We start from the raw sequence: 25,774 nt of genomic DNA on the forward strand, positions 1-25,774 counted from the left end.
TTGGGCTCCCCGGCGCCGTCGCCGGCGGGTGGCGGCAGCCGCTGCCCTCTGAGGGGGAGCGCCGCGCGGCCGGGGAAMAGAGGAGGGTCTCACTCGCTGACTGCGAAACGGCAGCGCTGATTAATTGGCACTGCCTTCCTCGGGGTGCGCAGCACAGCGGGGCTCCTCGCACCTCTGTGCTCGCTCTAGAGCCGATTCAGGGCTTCTCGTAAGCAATACTCCCAGCAAGAGGTTTCTGGGTTGAGGCTCAGGCCACTTTGCTCGTTAATTTTGGGAGAAGCCCTTATTGTTCTCTAAAGTTTTATTAATCTTTATACAGTACCTTATGAAACTGTCAGCTATATTTTTTCATTATGTTAAACCACCCTCCCATTCTAAATTACCCTTACATTTCTTTGCMTTGCCTTTGAAGCTCCGCATCCGTAGAGGTAATTTAGAAACACCTGACACRTGATGAGCCATTACTAGCAATATACTGGTTAAATCTTATTTGTGGGCATAGTACTTTCCCCATAAAAACTGGGAACGGTTTGTCCCAGCAGTCACACAGTCAAGTACGACATAATCAGTCTGCAAAGACCATTCAGTCCGTGTTCTTACAAGCAGTATGCAGCTGATTATTACAAGTAAAGAACAGATTGTTTAAGATGAACTCTGTGGACTGTGATCTGCAAGTGCTAAAGCTCCCACTGGAGCTGTGTTCTGCTACAATTCTAAGAAAAAAATCATGAAACTTTTTTTTCAATAAGGATAAATGTATCACTGTTATAAACACAAGAAATGATCACAATTGAAACCTGTCAGATTAGCAATCACCATGCACGTCTATCACTTATGTTTCATACAATACATGCAGATAAATAGTGTAGTGCCTCAGAAGGCACAGTGCAGTGCTGATGTGYGATAACTTATCTTTTGGATATATGTGAGTGGAACAGAAAGAATAAGTAACAGTTATTAAATGGAGAGCACGATTTGATGAAGACTATACTAATACTGGAGTAAGCTAGTGTCAAATCATTGTAACTAAAACATAGACCTCACTAGATGTACGACCATAATCCATACAATTCTGCCACGCTTGTTTTGCCACGGTTCTTTGTCATCCCAGTTAGCCTTATTTTTCAATTCAAGCTTATCTAGGAAAAATTCACAATAATGTTAAAATGATCTGATCTGACATATTAGGATCTATTAATCTACCCCATGTGGTTCAATGGGCAGAAATTGAAGCACAGGAAGTTCCGCCTGAACGTGAGGGGRAATTTCCTCACTGGGAGAGTGACGGAGCACTGGACCAGGTTGTCCAGAGAGGTTGTGGAGTCTCCTTCTCTGGAGATCTTCAAGGCCCRCCTGGCTGCAACTCTGTCTAACATGCTCTAGGTGACCCTGCTGAGCAGGGAGGTTGGACTAGATGATCTCCAGAGGTCCCTTCCAACCTGATCTGGTCCCTTCCATTCTATGATCTATTAATCCACCCCATAATGAGGCTTGGCTAACTACAAAAACTCCATTGATTTTTTGTTGGTGCTTTGAAAACATACTGATATTTCAAACCTCCACAAAGGAATTTAAGTATTTTGATGGAAAAGCCATCCTTTCTAGGGGAAGAGGAGAAATGAGTCTCATAGATGTAATAACTTACTTTCTCCTTTCTTTTCTCCAAGTCCTAGGTCATTTACTGAATGCATCTTTCTTTTCTTCAGTTAAGGGAAGAGCTACCATGAAGAGGAAGAGCCACCAAGTACTACAGGTTTAGGATTATGCAAATGATGACACCATTTCATCTTGCTGTGCCATAACACATATGAAACGTGTAAGACCAGATCCTTGGCCTGAGTAAATGGGATGCACTATGATTCCCAGAACATGGCTGCTTTTGTAGCAGCATAGCAAGTGTCATGCTCACAGGACATACCTCACAGGACATACCCAGTTGAAAAATGTTTGGTGCAATTTTGCAATACCTTTTGTAATCATAGTATCTTGCTTCATGATTTAGAGGTGGAGTGCCTGTAAAACTTGACAGGACTGTAATCATTAAGCTRACAGGTGTTTGTGTGCCTTCCACTTGAACTGTTTGAAAATAATGCAATTCCTGACAAATTTAACAACTTCATTCTGTGTAGTCTGTCTGAGATTCTTAGTAACTACTAAGTTGGGCTTCAAACTTAGCACAAATTTACATTCCAGTATGGCTTGACGGCTTGTTACTGCTGTGGTAACAAGCACCTTGATTACACATATACATGTAGGAATGCCTTTCACTACAATTTTTTATTCTTGAAGTGCCAAATGCATAGCTGATAAAAAATAAAGGAATAGCACTTCATCTACACAGAAATGCAGTGATGTTCAACCACCAAAACCAAGATAGCTTGCTACATTAAGTTTGCAGTCACTGAAAGAGTAGAGGAAGTTGCTCTTACGTATTGCCCAGCAGAGATGTGCCTAGTTAGGCAGAATAAAGAAGCAGAAGAAAATGCCAGAGAAGTGGGGGGGAACAGCATAAAAATAAACACAAATGAATTCTAAAAGCATGACTGGAAAAGCTGGGGTGGCTGAGCTTACACTTGCTGGTTAGGCACCTGTCACAGTCACAATAGAAGCACAAAGACTCGCAGGTCGTTAGGTACCTGCTCTGTTTACACAACAGTGTTAAAGTTCCTAATCATTACCTTTACCACTATTATGCAAAACTGCATATACATAATCATACTCATAAACATTAAATAGATTTGGTTGTTGTTTTCTCAAGGTTACAGTATGTTGGCTACAAAATACTGTTATTTTGTTACAGCGAGGCTAACATGAGGCTGATTTCCACTTCTTGGCAATTAACCATAAAAGGTAGGACTAATAAATACTGAGACTCTCACTAAAGATCTTTTCCAGTAAAATGTACAGCGGAATATGAGATGCTAACACTGCCCCTGAGGAATTCCAGGAATGTACCCTGTGCAAGAACTCCTGATTCACTTTAATATAAATTAGAAATGTCAGGTACAACTAAGTCTGATTATTACAGGAGCTGAGCACCTACAACTCCATTGAAATGCAGGTCTTCACGGTAGAGAAGAAATTATGCATACAGCCTTGCAGCCTAAAAGAATAGCAAACTTGGTGGCAGTTCCACTGCCTTMTTCACACTGGAAAGTTAAAATCCTAAACTGTTGATTATCAGCCATTCATCTCAACTAAAAGATAGACCAAACCAGAGGTAAAATAGAAATAAACATATTTAAGAATCAGCTAATAAACCAGAACATAGAACAAATAAATTATTTCCAAGGTTTCTTGGAAATGAGGACAGAGTCTAAATATTGTACTCAGAAATGATTGACTGTTTCCTGCTATTGCATTTGATGTCTTTAAATTCATCCTTAACTCGAACTCTCATTAGTACGAAAACAATGCCATACAGTGTAATTCTGGTATGGTTTTCCATGCTTTAAGTATTTTCAGACTGACATGTTTTTTTACCACACTGTGCTTGCATTACTCCAGGTCTTGCTTCTCAAGATTTTCAAACCAATTAGCATTCTCTGTGTTTGTCTGTGAATGGATAAACAAACCGTATTTATCACACTCTGTACTAGCTTCTCTTCTTTCACGTGCTTTGTGTGTACATGGAGCGCTAAATAAGCACACTGAGAGGGTTCTGCCATTGCTGCGTTTGGTGAACTGCAAGACCTGACAACCCTGCAGCATTTCCTAAAAGGTTATTTGAATTCTTTGAACAAACAGATGCATATCCTGTACACCTTCCCTGAGTTTGTGAAGTCTCACATTGTTCACCTCCTTCTACTCTGATAATAGAAGATTCCACACCTGAGCTTTCAACCCCGTACCGGTTTTATTTTTGACAACTCTTGTTCTTTTCCTTGATGTATAAGGTGGGTTTTGTGCTGGAAGAGGAGAAAAGGGAAAGAATCTCTCTTTTGTTTTGATGTTTATTATTTTGAAGCACTAACATTTATTAGTTTCTGTGTATCAACTTCTCTCCCTTTTCATAGCTCTGAAGTACATTCAGCTAAATCTTGAGGCTAAAGACTGTTTGCAGAACATATTAAGTCAATTCTAATAACCTTCTTTCCCATCAAAGTTCATATTAAAAAGAAAACTAACCTGATTTCTAATAGGCACTTTTGTACAGGAGGGCACAAGAATCCAAGAAACCACTGTCCCCAGGAGCACATCACCCCGTGAGGAAACTGTCATTCCAGTACTCTCTTATTTTATGAGCAGTTTAAGCTTAACCAGCTAAGAAATGATTGGTTATTAAGGACTTACCTCACATGGGAATTGCTTGTGTATTGTTTTTCACAGTAAGACTTATGGTTGTGTGTTTTGTTTTTCTTTTCTCCTCATGTTTCTCTCCCTCCTTACAAATTGATCTGACCCTTCAATACTGATGTATTTAAAGAGCACATTAAACAAGAGCTCACAGCCAGTACTATTACATCATTTTTACCCATGATTTCAAGGATACATATTAGACTGCAGGAGATACAGAAACTCTTTTAAGAGACATTTTTAATTTGTTTTATTTTTACACAGCTGGTTTAAGACATCATTTTTGCCAAGCCCTGTGTGAAGAGGGCATTTTGCCACAGTAAAACCCAAAGGTCTCGCTTGGCTGGCAGGAGACAGACAATGCTCTGGGGGAYGGAGCTTCATGCACCCGAGACTTCTGGAGGCTGGAAACCTTTCTGGACTTACAAAAATGAACCGTGACCTACTTGTCATGGTTACTATGAAAGAAGGATGTTGAGGTCATGAAAGAGAGGAAAGTATAGTGCTGATCTCACTAGCTTTTTATTTCATGATAAACTCTGGAAGCACTTGTTGATGAAGGCTTTCTCATTTTTTACTTACTTCTTGTTAATACTGGCATTGAAATGTATTGATTTATATGTAAGTATCGTAGTATCCACAATCAAAATAGATAATTAACATATTTTATTCTAAAACAATTAAATTTTGTTCTTTAAAAAGAAAGAATTGATGCATTTATTTTTTATTACTTTTCCACCAAGTATTTTTCTTTCAATTCACTGGCACTTTTGTTAGGAAAAATGTTCTCTTGTAGATTTCCAAGCAGTTCTCCTGCCATTGGAAAAAACTAAAGGGATGCATCACACAGCACCATACATTGCTAGATGACTGTTAACTTCATATTATCAAATACCATTTTTAAAATAATGTTCTGAATTTAATTTGAGAAAAATAAGCACTCAGGAGGAATCTTATCAGCAAGCTGACTGCTTTTTTTCCTCCAGGAGCAGCTTGTAACATGATGGGAACTGCTACAGTTTAATAATAAGATATTAATATAATGAAGGAAGACGACCGTGAAGCCAGCTGTAGAGATTCACCTTCTCACCTCTGGTACAAGCAGCAGTCTGTGCTTACAGGGGAGACCAGCAGAGCCCCAGACCCTCTCCTTTTTCTATCCGGGAGGGCAGCACACCGCTGCGCCTCTGGGCGTCGAGGCGGCTCCGTGGCGGGATCAGCTAACGTACAGGTGCCGGACAAGTCACCCAAGTGCTACCCCAGAAGCAGCTGGAAAGAATTTTGGTCAAAGCTGTGCTAGTGCGTGTGTGTGTGTGTGTGATTTATGGGTTACACTTTTGCACGGGGTAAGCGCGAAAGTGCCTGCCGCCCGCTCCTTCCCCTCAGGAGCGGCAAGCGCTTCACTTGATCACCTTGCGGGCAGCACTCGCCCGCGCCCGCCCTGCCCGCGCCCGCGCCGAGCTGCGCCGAGACCACCCTCCACCGCCGCGCACGGCATTCCCGAGGGGGGCGGCTGCCACGCGGGCCCCAGAGCCCCCGCCGCGGCCGCCTCCCGCCCCCGAGGACGAGCGCGCTCCCGGAAGCGCCGGTTGCCTCCCCGGCCACGAGGTGGCGGTGACGGGCGGCGGCCRGCGCGGAGCCGAGGGCCGAGGCGGGCGCGGGGCGGCGCTGCGCGGGCCGAGGCGGAGGTGGCGGTTCGCCCTCGGGCCTCCAACCTCGCAGCGCTTCGCTCCTCTGCGAAGGAGGCCTGGGGCCTTCCGGCAAGCGCCCGCAGCCTGTTGGGGCTTGTTGCTCTGCGACTTAGGTAAGTGACCGTCAGCAAACACTTGAGCAGGTGCAGCAGAGGTACCGCTGAGGAAACACCAGGTGTTTGCGCACTTGATTTCCAGCGGCTGTTGGTGGGGAGCTTTTTAGCGAAGACTTGGTGCAGCTGGTCGGTGGCCTCTCCTTCAAAATAAGAGCCTGGTTTTACAGTAAAATGGCGATTCGGAAAGTACGTGTGATACATCGTCGTGAGTCTTCCCTTGTCTTCACGAGGGAGGCTGTGCCTCTAARGAGCCTCTGCAGTGCTAAGCTGCTTGTCATGGTGATTATTTTGTTAGTGGCAGCTGCCCTGGGCAAATGCCCTGTGTTTCTACTACAGACCACGGTCTATATATAGTCTGTAGTGTGTACTAGTTAATACATGCTCATTTTGCTTTCACCTTCCTCCTTGAGTAACCTTAGAAATTTGAGTGTACTCACCATTACTGTCTGGAAGGAGGATTCTTACTGAAAGTAAAGTATATAAAGATGGCAGATTCCTACAGCCCGAGACAAAAAAAAAATACCTATTTTCTTGTATGCTGCTTCTTTATCAACCGGTCAAAAGAACCAAAATTGTGAAATCTCTGACAAGTCGTTATCTGTTTTTTCAATAAATGAATAAATGATCCAGAAAAGTTCTTCTAGGATAGAAAAACTGATGGTTCAAATAGTTTATCCTTACAGACCACATTGATTTAAGCATGTTAAATGTGTATTTCAGTTAGATAAAAGAGTTACATAGTGGGAGAATTCCTCTCAGGCCCAAGCCACTTAAGGGTACATACAATTAACTGCTATACTAATAATTGCATAGTTAGGTCCAGAAAACAGGCAGTGATAATCATATAGTAGAAATATGCAAAAAGGTCATGTTTTTCTAGTCAGTCAATAGAAAAGTTTACTGGGATGATGATTGTCTTTCCAAAACACAATGCCCCAAAACAGTGGGACACTCTTTAACTTTTTCAGTTAGGAGGCAGTATGTGTGCTAAGTACTAATAACTCATTTTAATAATATTTTGATTACCTGAACCCAGTCCCTTTTCCTTCTTGTCAGTAGAGCTTTTATCCCAAGTGGGAAGGGTACCAGGAAGCTGCTGAAAAGGCTACCTGTTTGGAGCACTCTTCATTATGTTGAAATGGGAGTGTATCTGAATGACTGGAGAAATATATCCTGAAGGCAACACAGGAGATTAATGGCAAGCTGTAAGCTGTCATAACCTGATTCATACTCCTAAAAAAGTCTTTTGTACTGTTTATTTTCCGTAGTGACTCAGCTTTTTTATCCTTTTAAAAGAGGTGCAGCACTTAACTGCTGCAGCAGTTAGAAGCTGTACCAGTCAACAGTAGTTTCCAATGACACTTTTTATGTAACTCTCTGCACACGTAGGCTTCTTGAACAGGTAAGAATATGAGGATTTAGTGTCTTTAATTGACATAAACCTCTTTGAAGTTTTATGATTTTTTCCATCTTTTGCTCCTTTTTTTTACATTATGTGACAAGAAACCGACAGAAAATTGAATTGCTCTTAAGTGAGTCAGAGTGAGGTAGACAGTGAAGAGCTATTGGCTTTCCCAGCACTCTGTGGATTTTCAAACATAAATGCTTTCAGAGACACCATGCTCACAGACATTTTTTTGAAAATGTCTGAGAATGCAGTAAAGCTGAGCAACAAAAAATTACTGTGATGTTAGATTTGTATCAATACAATCCTTCAGTGAGTCTTTTTAGCATGGAGAGAGAAGGTCATGTTGCATCTGCTCCATCACTTAAAAAAGGCATTGCACTCTAAATGTCCAGTGTGTGTGAAATAGACATTACTTGAATGCTACCACTGTATAAGTGTCCCAGAAAAATAAGTTCTGTGCAGGAAACAGGTGATACAGTTAAATTCTGAATGCCAAAAAACATTCAGGTTATTAAATTGTTGGGTATGCTTTTATTTATCTCTGTCCTTCCAGCAATTTCTGCATTGTTTAGTGCCATCATTCTGAGAAGGTGCTCTCTGAGGAGCAGATGTGCTATGTATGTTGATAAATAAAGTGCCAGATCGTGTGACAAAATTCCATGTAAAATTCACAGTTTAAGTATCTGGATTACTCCAGAAATAAGTAAGATTCCTTCCTGTTATCCCAAGCAGCATGATTTTGAAATGGAAAATTACAGTTCTAAACTCTTTGGAGTCTGTTTCTCTTGGATTCTTTTAAAAACCCGTCAGTAACTGCGTTGTGTTTGTTAGAAATACAGATTTGGTTTATGATAGGCTTGCATTCAGGTCTAATGGAATCAAAGCTTCTGACCCTGGGAATGAAGGTAGAACCAGTGCAGCATATAGTGATTTTGAGCTACRTTTACAATTGTAAGGTTTTGGGTGACTTGCTTGTATTTATTCTCATTTCTCTGTGGCTGGGAGCTGTATCATATTCTAGCATATTATTTTATCCTTTATTTTCCTGTTTGAATTAGGCTCCATGCAACTCTATATTGCTAATGAGTGGTACACTGTACGCTAAACTATGTGTAATCAAGTCATTTGCATGGTATCTGCTGTAAAAGCCTTTCAGCATAAATGTTAATATTCCTAGGTTAATATTAAACTGCATATGAGAATTGGATACTTTTGCTTTTTACCTTTGTACCTAGCAGAAAGAAGGGCAGCCAAGCCTACATCACATCATTCCTGCTGACCAAGACTATTAACAAAAGACGACAAGAAAGACAGAGACAATGTCTTCTGAAATAATCCAAGAGAAAGATCAAACAGCCCCCAAAAAGCGAGCTGGATGGGTAAGTTGGGTTGCTTCTCTATTCTTTTTGATACTATTGCTAGGCATTAACTAGGATTTTGCATTTCTCATTCTTGTTGAAGAGAAAAACAGACACCTATTAGCTTAAGCACATAAATGAAGAAAAAGCTATCTGTTACTCCTGCTTGTTCACTACGCTCAGAGGGCTGGGAGCTTTCAATTCTCAAGCCCTTGAAAGTGGGCTGTAATTTATTGTAACTGGCAGTGATTCAGAAGGGATTTTACACTAGTTAAGAACTGGCTGAGACCTGGTTCAGTATAGTACAGCTCTAGTTTAGTATAGCCTGTCCCACTACTGGGTCAGGTATGTGTGTTCAGAAGTGGAGAAGGGAACCATAGCTGTACCATAACCTGCCCTGGTCCCTTACAGAAGTTGAGCATTCCTTCCTGCTGGAGAAATCAGCTACCTGCAGGGGACAGGTTTTGCCATTTTATACTGTGATCATGTAATTAACCAAAAGGAATTTTAATATGATGTGGCCTTGTGGATAACCACTTACTGTCAGCAGCAAAAGTGGGCTGATCTGTGAGGGAAGGCAGCCTGGGAGCCAAAGGGGACAGGGAGGCGAGCAGGGGCAGTGCTTGACAAGGACACAGTCCCACAGTGCCCAGAAAAGAGAAGAACAGGTCCAGTTGACCCTGTTAACCAGAGTCAACCAACACTTCAGTGGTCACCAGGCCAGAATGAGGCAGGTCTGAGGGTAAGCCAGGAAGTCGAGTTGACTCATCATGGTAAAAGGCAAGGTACAGTCTTACCTACAACACAGTTGAGGCAAAGGCTTGAGATTAAATGCAGTTTCCTGAGCCAAGAGGCAGAGGTCTGGGGCAAAGCTTCTCACAGCTCTTTCTCCCAGCTTTGTTTTCACAGAATATAATTCAAGGTTACACAACTGTGCTATATTGGAACTGACTTTGAACTTAAGCAGCTGAACCTCTTGCAGGCTGTCTGGAGGAAAAGAGGTGGCAAAGCCTGTTTGTGCACTTGGGACCCTGACACTCATTTTCTTATCTTTCTTCTAAGCTGTTCAGGTTTTGTTATATTTGCTGTATGGGCAAAATGCATGTTCTGGCTTGTGGCCTTGTTGTGAAACTAGTTTGGAGTCAGTTCTGTGGGGTTTACCAAAGGAGCAGTACTTGAAGAAGGATTGAGATATTAATTAGCTTAAAGTGAAATGTGTGACTGCAGCCAATAAATGCATTTCATTATTATAGCTACAAAATCATGCACCAGTCGAGCATAAAATGATGTAGAATTCTGTAGTAGATTAGTGTGCTCTTTTCCCAAAGCACTGCTTGTTCTACAAAGTCTAAATTTTTCTTTCAAGAACATTTAAGTTTGTAGATGGTTTTACAGGAAAGCACTGAAATTTCAACTAATTTTAACTCTACGACAATGGCTGCTACAGAGAACCTGAGCAAGATTTTTGAAATAAGAACTATTCCACATGTTTTAGATGTCCACTGATGATATTATACATGCCAAAACTGATAACTGAATCACCTCTTAAAGGAAAATAATTACTGATAACCACATCTCCATACCATGGATAGTAGAATGTGTGAGAATACTGACACTTTTTTTTCTTCCACTCAAAACAAAAGAAAATATGGCTACCATAAATGTARAATAAACTTGCTGGCAGGCTAATTAATACAAAGGTGAAGCCAGTCTGAGTTCAGTGAATGCCATGAATATATTTAAACTGCACAGAGAAAAAGTTAGACCAGAGGAATCTAACAGAGCTTATGTTGATCCTGTTTTGAATACTTAAAAAATCTACTTTTACTGCATTTTAATTCGCTTCCATACTGGGCAGAACTTCATTTGTAGAAGCTCCTACACTATCTTTGTTCCTTGTTATTTCAGTTCCAGAAATCTGATATAACTCATGAGAATAAAATGGTTAAAAGGAATAAGCTTAGGTATAGCTTTAAAATCTATGTAATTCTTTTTATTTCTTACTGAGTTGTCAAGTATTTCATCACTCTTCTAACAACCAAACAATGAGTTCTGATTGTTTGGGTGGTTTTTGCATTGCATTTTATTTGTGTTTTCAATTATTTAATTATCATCTTGAATTGATACAATTTTTTCTTCTTATGAGGTGAAATTCAATAAACTAACCCAGGCTTATCCTTTCAGCCAATGTTTTATTGTCCCATCTCACAAACTCATGATACTGCAGAAATTGCAAGGATCCGTGAAGAATGCAAAAAGGAGAGTTTCTGGTACAGAGGTGAGTAACCCAAACTTATCTCAGTGAGAATGATTATTTGATGTATTTATGCAAATTTGGCTGCAAAATTCCTTGTCATTTATTATAATACATGAGCGTTTTTTTGTTAATTCTGTCACCTAGGTTTAAATTGAACAATGTGCTAGTATAAAATCAATTTAATTATTTCTGTAATCATTGTAAGTAGAGGTGTCCGAATTAAGCTCTTATTAGTTTACTATGAGCTTATATTGATAAATTTAGAGTTGGCATTCTATTCATGAAGTCAGTTATTAAACCAACTGTAGGAATGTTTTACTTTGTTATATACTTATTCTTGCCTTTCAATGTATTCAAGAAGTGAGCAGGTCAGTGTTTAGATTCGAGAATAAAAACAATAACAATAGCTATAACTGAGAAATATCAAGCTAGCAGAGTGGAAAGCCTGATGGCTGAATTCACAAAAGTAATTTTGGTGCTATAGTCAGTATTTAGCCACTACTGATTTTTTAAAGAAAAGAAAAACCCTAACTGCTACTGGAGAAGTTTATAATTGTCCAAATCTTGTTAATGCTAAACTGATATTCACTATATTCACAAAATAGATGTTCCCTTGCCTATTTTATATGCATGATCTAATCCAGTTAGACCCAGTCCAGTTGTGTGTAGGGCACAATTAATGCTGCATAAAAACCCAAGGGAGCCCTTTCTCTTTTTTTCTTCTTATTGCCTCTTGGTTAAAAAGATGAGAGATACAAGAATCCTTGCTTTGGGTCACTCCAAGCACAAAAATAGTTGTACTGCATCATCTACTTGCTGAGAGCAGTAGCCAACCATCAGATTATAAAGTGTTTATTGATTTTCTCAGTCCCTCTTATTTAGATTGTTTCACACTTACATTCATTGGAGCTGGGACTGATGAGTGTGACCTAATCACTAGATTTTGCAGTCATCCTACTGTTTCAGCTCTCCATCTCAGTATTGTCATAGAGTCATGGAACTGCTGAGGAATATTTAAGTGGAATATTCTGTATTTCAGTTTGTGTCCAATGCTTTCTATCCTTTCACTGGATACCACTGAAAAAAATCTATCTCCATCTTCTTTATTGCCCCTCATCCGTTTTTTATACACATTATTAAGATCCGCCCCCCCCATGCCTTTTCTTCTCTAGGCCAATCAGTCCCAGTTCTTTCAGCCTCTCTTTGTATGACACACTCCAGTCCTTTAATTATCTTTGTGGCCTTTCACTGGAATTGCTGCAGTACGTCCATGACTCAGTGTTTTAGTGCCTGATTTTTCAGTCCATTGCATCAGTTTTTATACAAAATACACATTTTCTGGAGGGAAAAGATCTGAAAATGGTTTCAGCATTTAACTGGAGCTGCTGCCGTTACTAGTTTTGCAGTATTGAAGGAAGATATTAAAATTCTGGAAGTTATTACTTATATAATGCATTAGCTCCAGATGCCACAACATGCCTTATAGCAGGCACAGTGTAAACATATCCCTGCTTTAAAGAGATTGTATTCTGAATGAGCAGGTTTAATAGGTAGCTAAGACAGATACTCAATGTTGGTTTTATTGAGATGGAGAATGATGTGTTTATTGAATAGGTAACAAATTTTGTCTAATAGTAGAGATGTTAATTCTTTTTATTTTTACAGCTCTTCCTTTGTCTCTTGGAAGCATGCTTGTCACCCAGGGGCTAATCTCAAAAGGTAAGTATAAAAAGTACATGTACAAGCACAATTACTCTTGGGCCTAAGTTATGAAACTGAGACTCTGGAATTACTACAGAATTGCAGATTTTCCTAAAGCTTACTGCTTTTCAAAATCAGTATTCTCACTCATCACCATCATTGTTAAAATGATCTGATCATTAGCTATGTGTTGTCATCTTCATCCTTTTGAAAAAATGTGAATTAAAAAACGAATTAATGAATTCAAAGACTGATGGTCAGATTCTGTCACTGTGACCATGTGTACTCGAGTAGATTCTTCACTGGGGCTGTCTGTGCAGCAGAGCATCATACAATCTGAGCAGAGGCATCGGAATCTGGTACTGTAGCTGTAAATGCTGTTTGCTTTGGAAAATGCTGGCAACCTTTTTACAGTGACCACATACCAATATGAATACAGCTTTGGAGCAGAGGAACAGGGAATACTGCCAAAATGAGAAGACAGAGAGCTTTTTATAGGGATGGCTTGTGCTCTGCAGGGTAAGACAAAAGAGAATTGTATTCTGTTTATGTAATGAGTGAGCCTGGTTCTACTTGGTTCACCTCAAGTTTCCCTTCTGGGGATCTTGACTGATAATAGGGTTGAAGATAGTGTCTCAGGTAAAGAGTGAAGGAGATTTATCCTGAAGATTACTAAGATGGGTGTATCTCACAGAAGTAAATAAGCCAGAGTCGTTTAGCCTATCCCCTGGAGAGGGCAGGTGGGAGAGTAGAAAAATCATGGGGCCTGGAGCAAGAAGGAGAAAAGAATCCAGGCTCTGAAAGGAATGAGTGGCAGGAGACAGCAAATGAAGGAGGCGGGAACGGCCCGGCCTTTTCTCACTTTGGTGTGGTTGCAAGCCCCTTACTTTGTCACAGGCATTATTACTGTTTCCTATCTGACCATATTTCCTTTTTAACCAAGATGAGTGGGAGGGCTTGAACAAGAAACCTAAAAGCTGTACTGCTATYGTACTACTACTATTTGTACTACTACTTCTACTACCCTACAAGGGGCTGATGTGGGTTCCCTGTTGTATCCTTGGTCTAAGAGCTTGTAGGCAAACTGGGAAGGTGAGAGAAGGAACAAGGTTGGAAAGTGTTTGAGGGAAGGCAAGGGATTACACGTGTTTTTGAAAAGCCGTGAATAGTGCTGGGAAGAGCTCTGGGGTTTTCTCAGGCGCTATTACACTACCATTTGGCACTGGGTATTCCTCTCAGTTTCTCTGCGTTGTACTTGGACATTTCTGATCATCTGTGAAATAGCAAATGCCCATTTTCAACAATCATTATTGTGTCTTAACAACTGCAAAAGGGTGTTGTTTAGAAACAAATGCCAATTTTTTCCACCCCTTCCTYGCCAAGACCTAATTTAAAATACACGTTATGCATAGCTGCCTGTGAGCACAGGCCCTGGCACTTAGCATAGGCTAAATGCTCCTCTATCTGAATGCTCCTCTGTGAYGACTGCAGTATGCTGGCTCTAGAAGGAGTGGAGTCTCTGAGCCTCGCTGACACTGTGTGAATGCATGTAACAGTGAACTTCACTCCACTTGGCCTCTGCTGTGGCAGTCTTGCTGTGTGGAGCTCTCCTCCACAGCACAGTGCTCCTGTGCCAGACAAATACTCCCAGAGGCATGGTGGTTCCAGCTCCTAGAGGTCTTGACTTGGGGGATGTGGATTTTGGAGGGAAAAGCTAAAGAGAATCTTTCATTTTTCTTATTTTTTCGGAGAACTGTATTCTCCTCTTAAAGGCCAAAATATCAGTATGAGTACAATCAGTCTGATTTCTCCTTTCCAGAGAAGGAGGCTAGATATCTGTGATAAAGGTTAACACTAGTCTGGTCTGAGGCCACAGAAAGTTGCTTAAGAACAATCTGGGCTTGCTTCTCTTGGCAGAAGGAGCAGGACCCTGAATAAGAGATTCCAGTTCCCTATTACATTTCCTAGGTTTGTCTGTGGTGAGACATGACCCATCACCTCCTCCTCCAGTGCTACAAATGTCACCACTAGGAGCTATGCTGCTTTTGGGTTGATTTGCACTCTAAACTACCACCTGAACTGAATCCTATGCAGTACAGAGCTTTTTCCTCATGTGACTTAGGCCTGCACTAAGAACTATGGGATGTGTCCAGATGTTCCTAAATCTAGGTTAGTCATCTTTGAAATTTTTTTGTATCATCTTCACCTTCAGAAATGCAAAAGCTTCTAGGAAAAATGCCACCTATGGTTTTGAGTGCTGGTGGGTTTTTCAAGTGAATAAGCATTCTGACTATTTCATTTTATTGTAGGCATTTTCTCAGCAAGCCCAAGGTTTGGATCGTTACCTAAGATAACAAGTAAGTTGGACCTAATTCTAAAACGAAAGGAAAGGTTATCTACTGGCAATCTGCAAAGCTCGAGTAACTGCTCTTTCTTGTGAACTGCAGATGTATCTGTCTGGATAACTTTCAAATTCTTCCTTTTTTGGAATTTATGAGATGTTACCACAGTGATTTAGGAAAGCAGAGTTCTTCTGTGTTTAAAAACAAATGTGTTCAGTTTTTTTTAATGTAAACTTTTTTCGGTAGCAGTTTATATTTATTTGATCTATCCTCTCAAATTGGCAAAAACTCAAATCTTATCTTTGTTTCATAAACAACATCAACCTCATTGATCTACCATGCTTAGCAGATGACAGCTAATGGATCAAGGAACCATCATGGTATAAAGTAAAAAAAAAGTATGTTCTTTTCATATATTCTTTTTTTTCATATTAGCTGGCCATTTTATGCTGAAGTTGCTGAAGAAAATAAAAACAAAACACAAACTGTATCGTATAATCATGCCGCTTTTAAGTGTCAAGAAACAAAGTCTGTGTCCCTCTGAGAATGGTTTTGTTCAACTGGAAATTGAGGCTGCTAAAGTAGTATTCTTATTTTGATTCTGTAATGAGTGAAAGCCCCGGTGCGATAGTATGGAAGGCTGAAGTTCTATCTTCTTAAAATCCTGGGAAGATAGTGTTGGAATAGTGGTCATCAGAAATACCACAGTGTACATAAAAGGGGCAAGTGAAATTAATGCCGACATTGTGATTGAATTTCACCTTAGGCTATCTTTGTAATCCGCTCCTCTGAATCAGGAATCTTGTAGTTCCAGTTGAATATGATATCCTTTTCCTGTCTATGTTGTTTTGGACTGGTTGCTGTGTTTTGTRATAAATAGCTGGATTTCAATATTAAGTGAAATAATTCATACGATACAGTATAACTTTATATGTTTGTGAAGCGTTTAGAGAAGATGTTACATGCAATTGATTGTATGATTAAAAAGGAGCCAATTAAGACTCCTCATTTAAGCTTGTGTATTAACAATATTTTGTGATCTGTCTTTACAGTTGCTGGCATCTTAGGTTTTGCCATTGGAAAGATGTCATACATAGGAGAATGCCAAAAAAAGTTTGAGAAAATTGGTATTGCACCATTTGGTCCACCTCAGAAAAGGTTTGTCCTTATTTAAATCACTAATGCTAAATCAAAATARTTTTAAAAGTAGAGTACTGATGTGATTCAGTAAAACTAAGTATTTAAATTCTGTTTTCAGGTCATGAGGTACTACTCTTCTATCCTTAAGTTATATATGACAGTATTAGAAGCTAGTACATATTCTTCAGAAAGAGTAAATTAAATTCAATGTAATACATGTTACTAGGAAATCCATAACTTAGATAAAATTATTTTACTTTTTAACTGTGGTGGAACTAGCGTTAACTGGTTCTCTTTTCATCTAGTATTGTGCCTCTAAAGTGTCTCCTGATTTTTATTGCTTAACCCTTTGAGTTTTCCTTTGTACCATACATCAGGTCAAATATACTGCTTTTTTTTTTAATACTATCCTTATATTTCAACAATAATTTCAACCTCATCCTTTATGGCTCTGTCCAGTCTTATACTGTTATACTAAATCATGAAGAACACAAAAAAAGGTATTTTTTTCCTCACAACTCTAATTATATCATGGATCTTCCCAGTTGCTTCCTGTTACCTGCGACCTCTAGGTTCTAGTTACTGTGTTCTAAATTTTGTGTAATGTATTCTTTCCAGCCAAATCACACTTTCACTTCCTTCTGACCTCCTTTTTCAGCTGCCACTGCTGCTTTTCATTCCCAGCATGGCTGCTCATATGCACCTTTTGTATGCAAAATGCGCTTCCAAAAGCCCTACCTACAACATCATTCCCCGCTCTGTATTTGCGTCTTTCCCTCGCACCTACCTAAGCTTTTATTCCTATGAAAACCTAACTGATAATGAGAAGCTTCCCTGTTTATGTATCAAAGCAATTTTTATATACTGTTTCTACTTCCACTCTTTTCCAGACAATGAAACTATTACTTTCCTCACATTGTATTATACACAGGTGGCTATATGTCACTCTTAAGTATTATACCCCTTGCTCCTAACATCTGGTTCACTGTTATTGATTATGGCAGGGACTGTCTTGTCCTGCTTAGAAAGTCCTAGTATGATGATTGCTGGAAATAACTTACACTTAAGAATAATAAATAATGAGTTTTATTGGTTTAGACATTGATATCATCATTTACAGTTTATATCCCATAAAACAAGTTACAACAATTAGAGAATGTAAGCTATAGACTACTTTTAAGGAACATTTGCCAGTATACCATTTGGTTAATTGAAAGAAATCTAGCAAAATTCTGGAATATTTTATTTGCCTTCCATATTGTAGGCATTGTCATCATACTTGCAAAGAATGCAGAGCGAAACTGGAATCAAATGAGAAAGAAGGTCCAGTGCCTTCAGCATCTTAGACTCAGGTAGGCATACTTGAAACAAAAGAAATTCATATTTATTTTTCATGCTCAGTGGTGTTCTTTCTTGAAATCCTTGAACAATATAGTGAAAATCATAGCTGTAGTTTAATCAAAATCTGATGATGATTTAAATAAATCTTCTCTATCTGTGGTTTGCTAGATTTATTTATTCATTTTTACCTTATACACCTTTCATGTTAATTTTAAATTCCTCATTTCTGAGGAACTTCTAATTTAGCTGCAGCAGTCTCATTAAGAGCACTGTTAATTCACCTAATTGGAATGAATTTGGATTATTTGCCTACTTGTATGAAAACAAATATAACTCCTTTTAATTTCCAATTTTGTTTCCTAAGAATCAAATAAGTACAGATGATGTTGATATTTTAAAATACATTGAAATGTGGAGATTCTAAAAGCAGAGACAGTTGACAGTGGGTTAGCTTGTTTATTGTTTTTTTGCAGTACTATTCTTTGGCCACAGCCTTAGTGAAGGCAATATGAAAGGGATGCTATCCAGGGAGCACTTGGGGGTGAAAAATGGAAGAACAATCACCTCTGAAGTGTGCAGAGACATCCCATGTGATCTTTTCACCTTGAAAAGGGAAAGTTCCCACTGAGAAAAAGGAGGGTTTATTGGATGGAAGCAAGGTGGATTTTTAAAATCACTTTCACTCTTTGCCAATGAAAAACAAGCCAGCAGCTGGGCTTTTTAAAAGCATTTTCACACATTCTGCTTGTAAGCTGGCCTACATTCTCCCTGGAAGGAGAACATGTGAAAGTGTTTGCAAATAGCTTGGCTGTCTGGAACGGGGTGGGGAGTAGAGGGCCAGTCTGAAATTCTGCCATGTGAGTTTATTATGGCTTTGACTGTGGCTCAAAACAGGAGTTGGATGCAGAAATGGTTGAACTGAGCCTCTCTGGCCTACATTATGTAGGAAGTTAGACAAAGATGCTGAAAATGCTTCCTTTTTCACTCTGAACTATATCACTTTGGACAATCTATAAGGAAGAGTACACATCAGAACCTGTTAATTTACTCAGAAGCAGAGTTTTTGATGTTTTTTTCAGTATGCAACAGTGTTCTACAACACTATGGATTGTCATGAAGGGAGCCATTAGAACAAATTCGTGGTTTTAATCAACTTTGCCATTGCTTGGGAGTTTTATATCAAGGCCTGCAAAAGCTGGCAGAAAATGCATTTTAGCTTAGGCTTACCTGATAGGGCTGCTGGCAAAATGGGCAGTGCTTCTCTTGTCCTAGCTATAGAGATCATATGGCATTGTGGTCAACCAGAATAGCTCACTGCTCTAGCTGGAAATTAAACCCATAATGAAAGGAGGGAAAAAATCAAAGCCCAAACATTTCTTAGAGATAGCTTCCTAGTGCCAGCCCAAGGGAGGGAGCAAGCCAGAACTGCGCCTTTCCGCAGTGTTCCACAGACATAAATTAACTGTGAGTAACACCCTAAATCCATTAGTGGTCTTGAGCTGAACTGAGCCCTTGCACTAACTAACTAACGGCGCTAGTTAAGTGCCTTTGAAGATTTTCCCTCAAATAAATGTTTGCTTACATAGGCCAGTGTTTTCATTCATTTCAAATTAAGACCCCAAAGCATGTGTAACTGAGGATACAACAACTCACTAGTTGTTGCCTGAGTAGTGGAATCAAGTGTTGATGTCCATGATGTTTGTCCCCAGTGTTTGTCAGAGCTGAAGCTTGTTGAACTTTAAATCCAAACACAGGAGACATTTCCTTTTTCAGCCTTTTCCTGTGAGCTGAGAATATTTAGCTGGCACTAATTAGCTTTAAAATTCCAATTGTTTCAAATATAAAACAGTCTTGCAGCCACAAGAAAGGAAGAATGCAGGATGCCACATGCCCCTCTAATGGTTTTTCTCCTGCAGCAGATCCTGGAATTTCTGCTCTGGGACCTGCTCCAGCTCAGATGATCATCGAAGACCTTAATTGCCATGCTTCTATCAGCCACTTAAGTCTTGCTGTCTGCTTTTTTTAGAGATCTGCAGAGCCCGTTCAGAAACATAGTCTGAAAACAAATGCAAGTGGATGGATTTTTTTCAAGAAAAAGCCATTATGTTTGGGCCAGTGTGGTATTTTAAATTTAGTTGGACAAGTTTTTGAAATTTATGAAAATAAATATTCTAAGCATGGGTTGTTTTTTTGTATTGCTAAACAATGAAAATAATAACCTCATAGCCTCTTTAATGCTTTAATAAAAATTCTTCATGCTACATTCATTGCTCATGTAGCATGCTGTGCTATAAAAATACACAGCGACTCACTGAGTGTCCTTCACTGCTACCAAGTTAAACATGCATTCCCAAGCTCTGGCATTGCCTAGGAGCCTAGGAGGACAACCTGGTTAAAATCATACTCATGCTGTTGAGTCCAAGGATGTTTTTTTATCCTTGGAGATTTTGCAGGGTTCTCAGGAAACCACTAGGAAGCTGCACGTTTTATATGCAAAATAAGATGGCACTCAGCTTACTGATTTAAATAATGAGTCCTTTCATCCAATTTACAGATGTGGTGAAGATGATAAAAATCCTATGAACAAGCTTCTTCCTACAAGCCTTTATGTTATAGACAAGAAATCAAGTCTTCGGTTTGGTCTAAATCGGCTCGTTTGGAATAGTTGCATGATGTTTGTAGTAAATCCCAATTTCTTGTAATGCACTTTTGTTTTTTTCCTTTCTCCTCTTTCTTCTTAGCATGTCTTTTTCTCCTTTCAGTGCAATCGAGCTCTTAGTGCTGAGAAATTAATGTTGTCTATTGTACTTAGATGTCTGTGAAACTTTGTGTAGCAAGCAAAATGCCATAAGCTGAAACATTTGTCCCCTACATCAAAGGAAAGAATGGAAGGATGTTTAAATGATTTTGCATAGTTCAGCAGCTATCCAGTCCCTCAACTGATCACTTACCTGCAGTGTTTTATAGCAAGCCAGAGGTTCATAGGGTAGAGTCACACTGAAATTACTGCACCGGAACAGCTTTTAATAGGCCAGTTTTACGTAAAAATCCCCTTTGCCAAGGATATTAAAGTATGTATCACATTCATAAACAGTAAGAAAATACCATATTCTTGAACAGTTGATAGTCTGCACACAATCCAAAGCTAATAGATCTAGAGGAAAATTAGATGGCATGCTCACCATGTATCTCAAGAAATCAGGAGCAGACGCTTCCCCTAAACACTGTGATGGTGTTCACTTGGAAATCAAGTGTACCACTATTGAAAAGTTTGGACTTCGCTGTCAGTTGGTGAAAACTCTCCTCTGTTTTTATTGTCGTTGTTTGTTTTTAAACTGTGCCTATTGCTATAGCCCCCTCTTGGGTCGATTTCTTTGGGCGTCTTCACCAGGCACGAAGAGTAGGAGCTGTGCATGGTACGGAGCTGTGCCAGATACACAGGCTGTTAGACCCAGGGTGGTGGAGCTTACAGTAGGGACTATACAGAGAGTGAGCGTTACACCACCACAGAGCAGTAAACGTCCTTYGTGAGAGAAAAACATCATTATCACAGGCACACTGAAGCCAGCAAAACTTGTATGGTGACATGACTTAGCTACTRTCCCTTCATCTACCATCTGCTATCAAGGTAGCAGCCACAAGCTGAGCCAATACCAGTTGCACCCGGGTTACCTGGGACAGGCCGTTAACACACATACATGGAGCTATTGCTACATGTGACAGAGGACTGTCCTTTCTTCAGCACTGTCAGACTCCCCAAGGCTGTATCTTGAGGCCAGTGTTACCTCCTGGAGGTGACTGAATGGCTGAAGATTTCGTAGCTACTTATTCTTGTTTTAAATGTAACCTTGTTCAGGCTTCCTATTATTTTGCTGTAATAAATTTACTGCTATATAAAAATTTATGTCTCCTGTTTTATAAATYGGTATCTATGCTGCGCAAGAGGCAACACTCTGATTAGCTAATTGTATTGATCCGAGTTCATGAGTTATTCTGATGTTGTTATAAAAAATAGTTTTTTCTGAATGATAGGTATATTAGCACTATATTAGTGTACATTAAAGAAGAAGCACGAGTTATGAGCAAACTGTTCTTCAAAAGGTCTTTAAAAGTATCTTTCTGTACTTTGGAGAATTTATGACTGAATAATTTTTAAGTAAGTCCTTCAAATGTAAAGCTCCACATACTACTACTTGATTTGAGAATTAATAAGATTGCCYTTTTTTTGGCAAGGTTATTACTTAATATTGTTAAAATACAATTTTCCCTGCATTGTTTGACCAACTAAATCATTTCTGATGAGGTGCACAGCTGGGAAACAAGCCTTCATAGTGAGATGCTAATGATTTTGCAATATTTCTTAAAYATAACTCCAAAAATTTTAAATAATGTAAAATGTAAGCTGACTGTCCCAAAAGCACTAGTTATAAAAGCACAGGGAAGACTCACAATGCACTCTGTACCACGTTGTTTAATTTCATAAAATTGGAGCCAACTGACTTTTTTATTATGCTGTGACTTACAAGTATATTGGAATTTTCCTAGTGCTTGGAAGTGTATTCTAGAGGTGGAATCAGACAGATGCTGGGTTTTTTTAGGATTGGATGGTTTAGAAAACTTAGTTATACTTTTAAGTAAGTCCCTTAAGATTTGAAGAGGAGATATGTGAAAATACTATGYAGGTCCCAATAGAAGTCTTAGAGGAACACAAATGTTTGGAGTGTTAGTAGTTACACTGCRTGACTCAGAAAGTAATATTGAAATGCATATTGATTATTTTACATTATATTTTTAGGCAAAGGGGGGACAGGAAGAGCTGGAAATATTTTACTTACCTTATGTGTTCTCAAAGCCAGCCCTTAGGATTTTTCTACTCAGGAAGATAAACTGATGATAAGAAAAGAGTGCTCTGAGAACTGTAATTGTGCACAGTTTAGTGAGCTAACTTGTATTGACTCTTACTATGATAATGATGGGACAAGTTGCTGAGCTGGATGCATTCCATACAAGTCAGTTAAAGAGGCGGGGGGGGGTTAATTGAAGAGGAAGATCAATACTTTGAAATTAGGGATGATGTATTTCAAAAAAGGGAGAGGGAGGTCTGAGGTGAGCAGCTGTTTCAGTAATCTTTATTTCGGTCTGGAGTAAGGCGGCGGGGGGGTGCTCAGAAATTAATGAGACAGTTCCCTCATGGACAGTTTAGAAGCTARAAGGTTTGAGAGTGCTTCTGGGGACATGCTGGCAGCATATTCACAGATAGTTTGACAAAAGCTGAAATGACTAAATTTGTTGATGACATAAGATGATAAAAACTAGAAAAAAGCAATAGCAAAAGACTAGGTACTAAGCTTCATTATCATCTGTAGTACAGTACATGGGGAAAAACAATTCTAACTGTATCACAGTTTTAAATCTCCCTAACTACTAATACTCAGTATTATGTCTCAGTACAGAGATCTGGAAGTCATTTTGCATAGTTTTCTGAAAATGTCAGATTAGTGGTCTGTGACAGCCAAAAGGCAAGCAGAACATTACAAATCCTTAGGGAAGAAATGAGGGGAAAAGCAGATTTATACTACAGAGCAATTCTGTGACATGTCTATATTTTGAGTATTTCAGTGCTTCCAACCCATCTCAAAAAGTGTGCAACACAGATGAGATAGAAAAAGGGGGGAAAATGAAAGGTATGATCAGAGGTACAGGATGGTTTCTTCACAAGAGTTTAAACAACTCTCCAGGTCAGCTCAAATGAAGGATATGAAGTCCCTTAACATTATGTAAGAAGGGAACAATTAATTGCTCTTTTTCATTAAGATGACAACCAGTCAGCGCTCAGTGAAACCAGATTTAAAATAAACAGAAAAGAAGCACTTAATACAACACAGTTACATTGTGTGTATCATTGGCACAGGATATAGTGGAAAGAAAAAGGAGGCACCATCCACGCAGAGAATTAGTGGGTATGAAAAAACTATTGGTGGCTATTAAACAGCTAGATTTGCTTGATCAAGTGTCAGGTTTTGGCTCATAAAGCTCTAAAATTCTTATCACAGGAGGACAGAAGGACAGACTAGTGAAGGAGCTCTTTATTTTTCCCTATAAGCTCTTCCAAGTGCCCGCCAGTGTGGGAGACAGAACAACTGTTACACCAATTATGATGTTTTTACAGCTCTTCCAAGAATGAAATGAAGAGCCTTGCCAAATGAAATCAAACACAAATTTAGGTAACAGCTAAAAATGGAGCCTGAAAAATCTTCATTTGCAGAGAACAGAAGATTCAAGATTGCTGAGCAAACATCTTAAAAATCTTTTCAGATTACAATATATTACCTTTTACCTGCAGATGAAGGGATTAAGGTGGGAAGGGAGTTTTTCTCCTGTTGTCTTTGACATACAGATTTTCTGAGGGCACTGGTACTTCCCAAGCAGATACTATAACCTTGTATGAAAAAAAAATCCTTGCTCTTTTATGTGCTACTTCTCAAGTATGTGCACTTTGAGCACTCAGCAGCAATGCTATCCAGGTTAGGCACGTTGGCAAGCTCAGAGCAAGGAACAGTCTCAACTCTTCATCCCAGAGGCATATTTTAAACCTACCCATCATTCGCATCAGCTGTAGGCTGAGATATGCTGCAACTGAACTGCACAAGCCCAAACTTATTTCTGCTATATAGAGGCTTGTCGTGTGTATAGTATTTCAAAACGTAGTCCTGAAACCTTATCCAGCAGCAAATGCTTGTCATTTAATCACTTCCATTCTACTAACTAGCTCCATGAATCAAGTAGCTTGTAACGATCTTGGACGTTGCTGCTGGCCCGTCAGACACAAAGCGTGCCCTTGTCTGGGCAGGGGCTTCGCGAGCCGCCACCAAGCAGTTGGCAGCTCTGGCCGGCACGCAGCTGCTCGGCCCGGGCTGCTTTTTGCCCTTGTTTTACTACCGTCTACTCGGCTCCTCACAGTGAGAGCTTGCCKGGGCTTCAGGGGCTCCTTCTCGCCCTGCAGCCTGGTGAACGGCTCGTTTCTGCAGCGCAGCCTTCGCAGTCGGTTGGCTGTTGTACATGATCTAGCACACAGAGGTTAACAGAGGAAAAAGGAGTGCAAAAAGTGCTTCATAAAATCTAAGGGGACTCTCTTCAGCAGAGGTACATAGCCATACATTAATTCTGTTCCAGCAGATTTGCTTCTTACATAGCATGTTTTACTGAGGAGACTGTGTACATGTCTGGATAATCCATCRTTGAGGTTTAGGCATTTCAGCTACTGTAACCAAATTCACCCTTCCCTGTACCAGTTTTGCTATTATAAAATGTTAGTTATCCTAAAATAGTTAAGATTAGCAACTTTATTTCAAGTAAAGAATTAAACAAAATTTATTGAAGCATTAGATTTATATGGAACCCAATTTTAGCTTTATTGCAGCTTTTTTTTTATTGCACTAGAAGTGTGCATCTACCGTGGATTAAAAAGAATAGAGAAGAATGTATATTCCTCCATGTAAGGAATGAATTCAACCTTTCTATTTTTGGAAGCGATTCACATCAAGGTTTTGTATTCTGAAAATATGGAGTCCCATAGCATCATCCAGCAACCAGAAAAACAACAAAAAATTATATATTACATTTTTTTAGTTCTGAGTAATTGACTTCGAGTTTTGGCAAAGGTAATTTATCAAACTCCTCATTTCTCCACCTTAATATTTTTTGCCATTCTAGGTATGACTGAAAATTGTACTTGACTGAATATCCTATGTATTAGATGACTGTGCAATATTTCTTTTTTATCATGCATCCTGTTTTGTGTACTGCAGCATCAGATTACGAAAGTAACTCATGTAAGACTGCTTTTGAGTTTTAAAAAACTATGCTACTACTAAATAGAAGATATTATGACTAGGTACTGAAACTAGGCGTTTCTGTTCTGCAGTATTTCTTAAAATCTCAGGGAATTTAGAATTGTTCAACTGGAAAAAAAAAAGAGTACCTTAGTAAAATGAATAAACAAGTGGTTAAGTGTTAGAAGCACTGCTATACAAGTACCGGAGTCTAATATTCGATAGTATTAAAGAGAACAAATAGAAACAAATGCTTTAAATCATGGCTATTAGTGTCTGATGCTTTCATAAT

General features: G+C 39.3%; 1 protein-coding gene across 5 annotated transcripts; it reads left to right on the forward strand.

Annotated features, from left to right (window-relative positions):
- Positions 1-5,941: 5,941 nt before the first annotated feature.
- Positions 5,942-21,550, forward strand: LOC146585490 (OCIA domain-containing protein 2-like). 5 transcript variants are annotated; one of them, XM_085322761.1, is made up of 8 exons: positions 5,942-6,100; positions 8,747-8,890; positions 11,054-11,147; positions 12,792-12,845; positions 15,137-15,184; positions 16,222-16,327; positions 17,574-17,661; positions 19,677-19,831. In XM_085322761.1, the coding sequence occupies exons 2-7, from the start codon at positions 8,831-8,833 to the stop codon at positions 17,653-17,655; spliced, it is 444 nt and encodes a 147-aa protein (XP_085178887.1). In that variant the 5' UTR covers positions 5,942-6,100; positions 8,747-8,830; the 3' UTR covers positions 17,656-17,661; positions 19,677-19,831. The 5 variants fall into 5 exon arrangements, with proteins under 5 accessions (XP_085178887.1, XP_085178885.1, XP_085178886.1 ...); XM_085322759.1 differs by lacking the exon at positions 19,677-19,831 and adding an exon at positions 19,567-19,669; XM_085322760.1 differs by lacking the exon at positions 19,677-19,831 and adding an exon at positions 19,570-19,669.
- Positions 21,551-25,774: the final 4,224 nt, after the last annotated feature.

Source organism: Rhea americana, unplaced genomic scaffold (genome assembly GCF_003343005.1).
Source record: "Rhea americana isolate MKP2758 unplaced genomic scaffold, rheAme1 scaffold_8, whole genome shotgun sequence".
NCBI lineage: Eukaryota > Metazoa > Chordata > Aves > Rheiformes > Rheidae > Rhea > Rhea americana.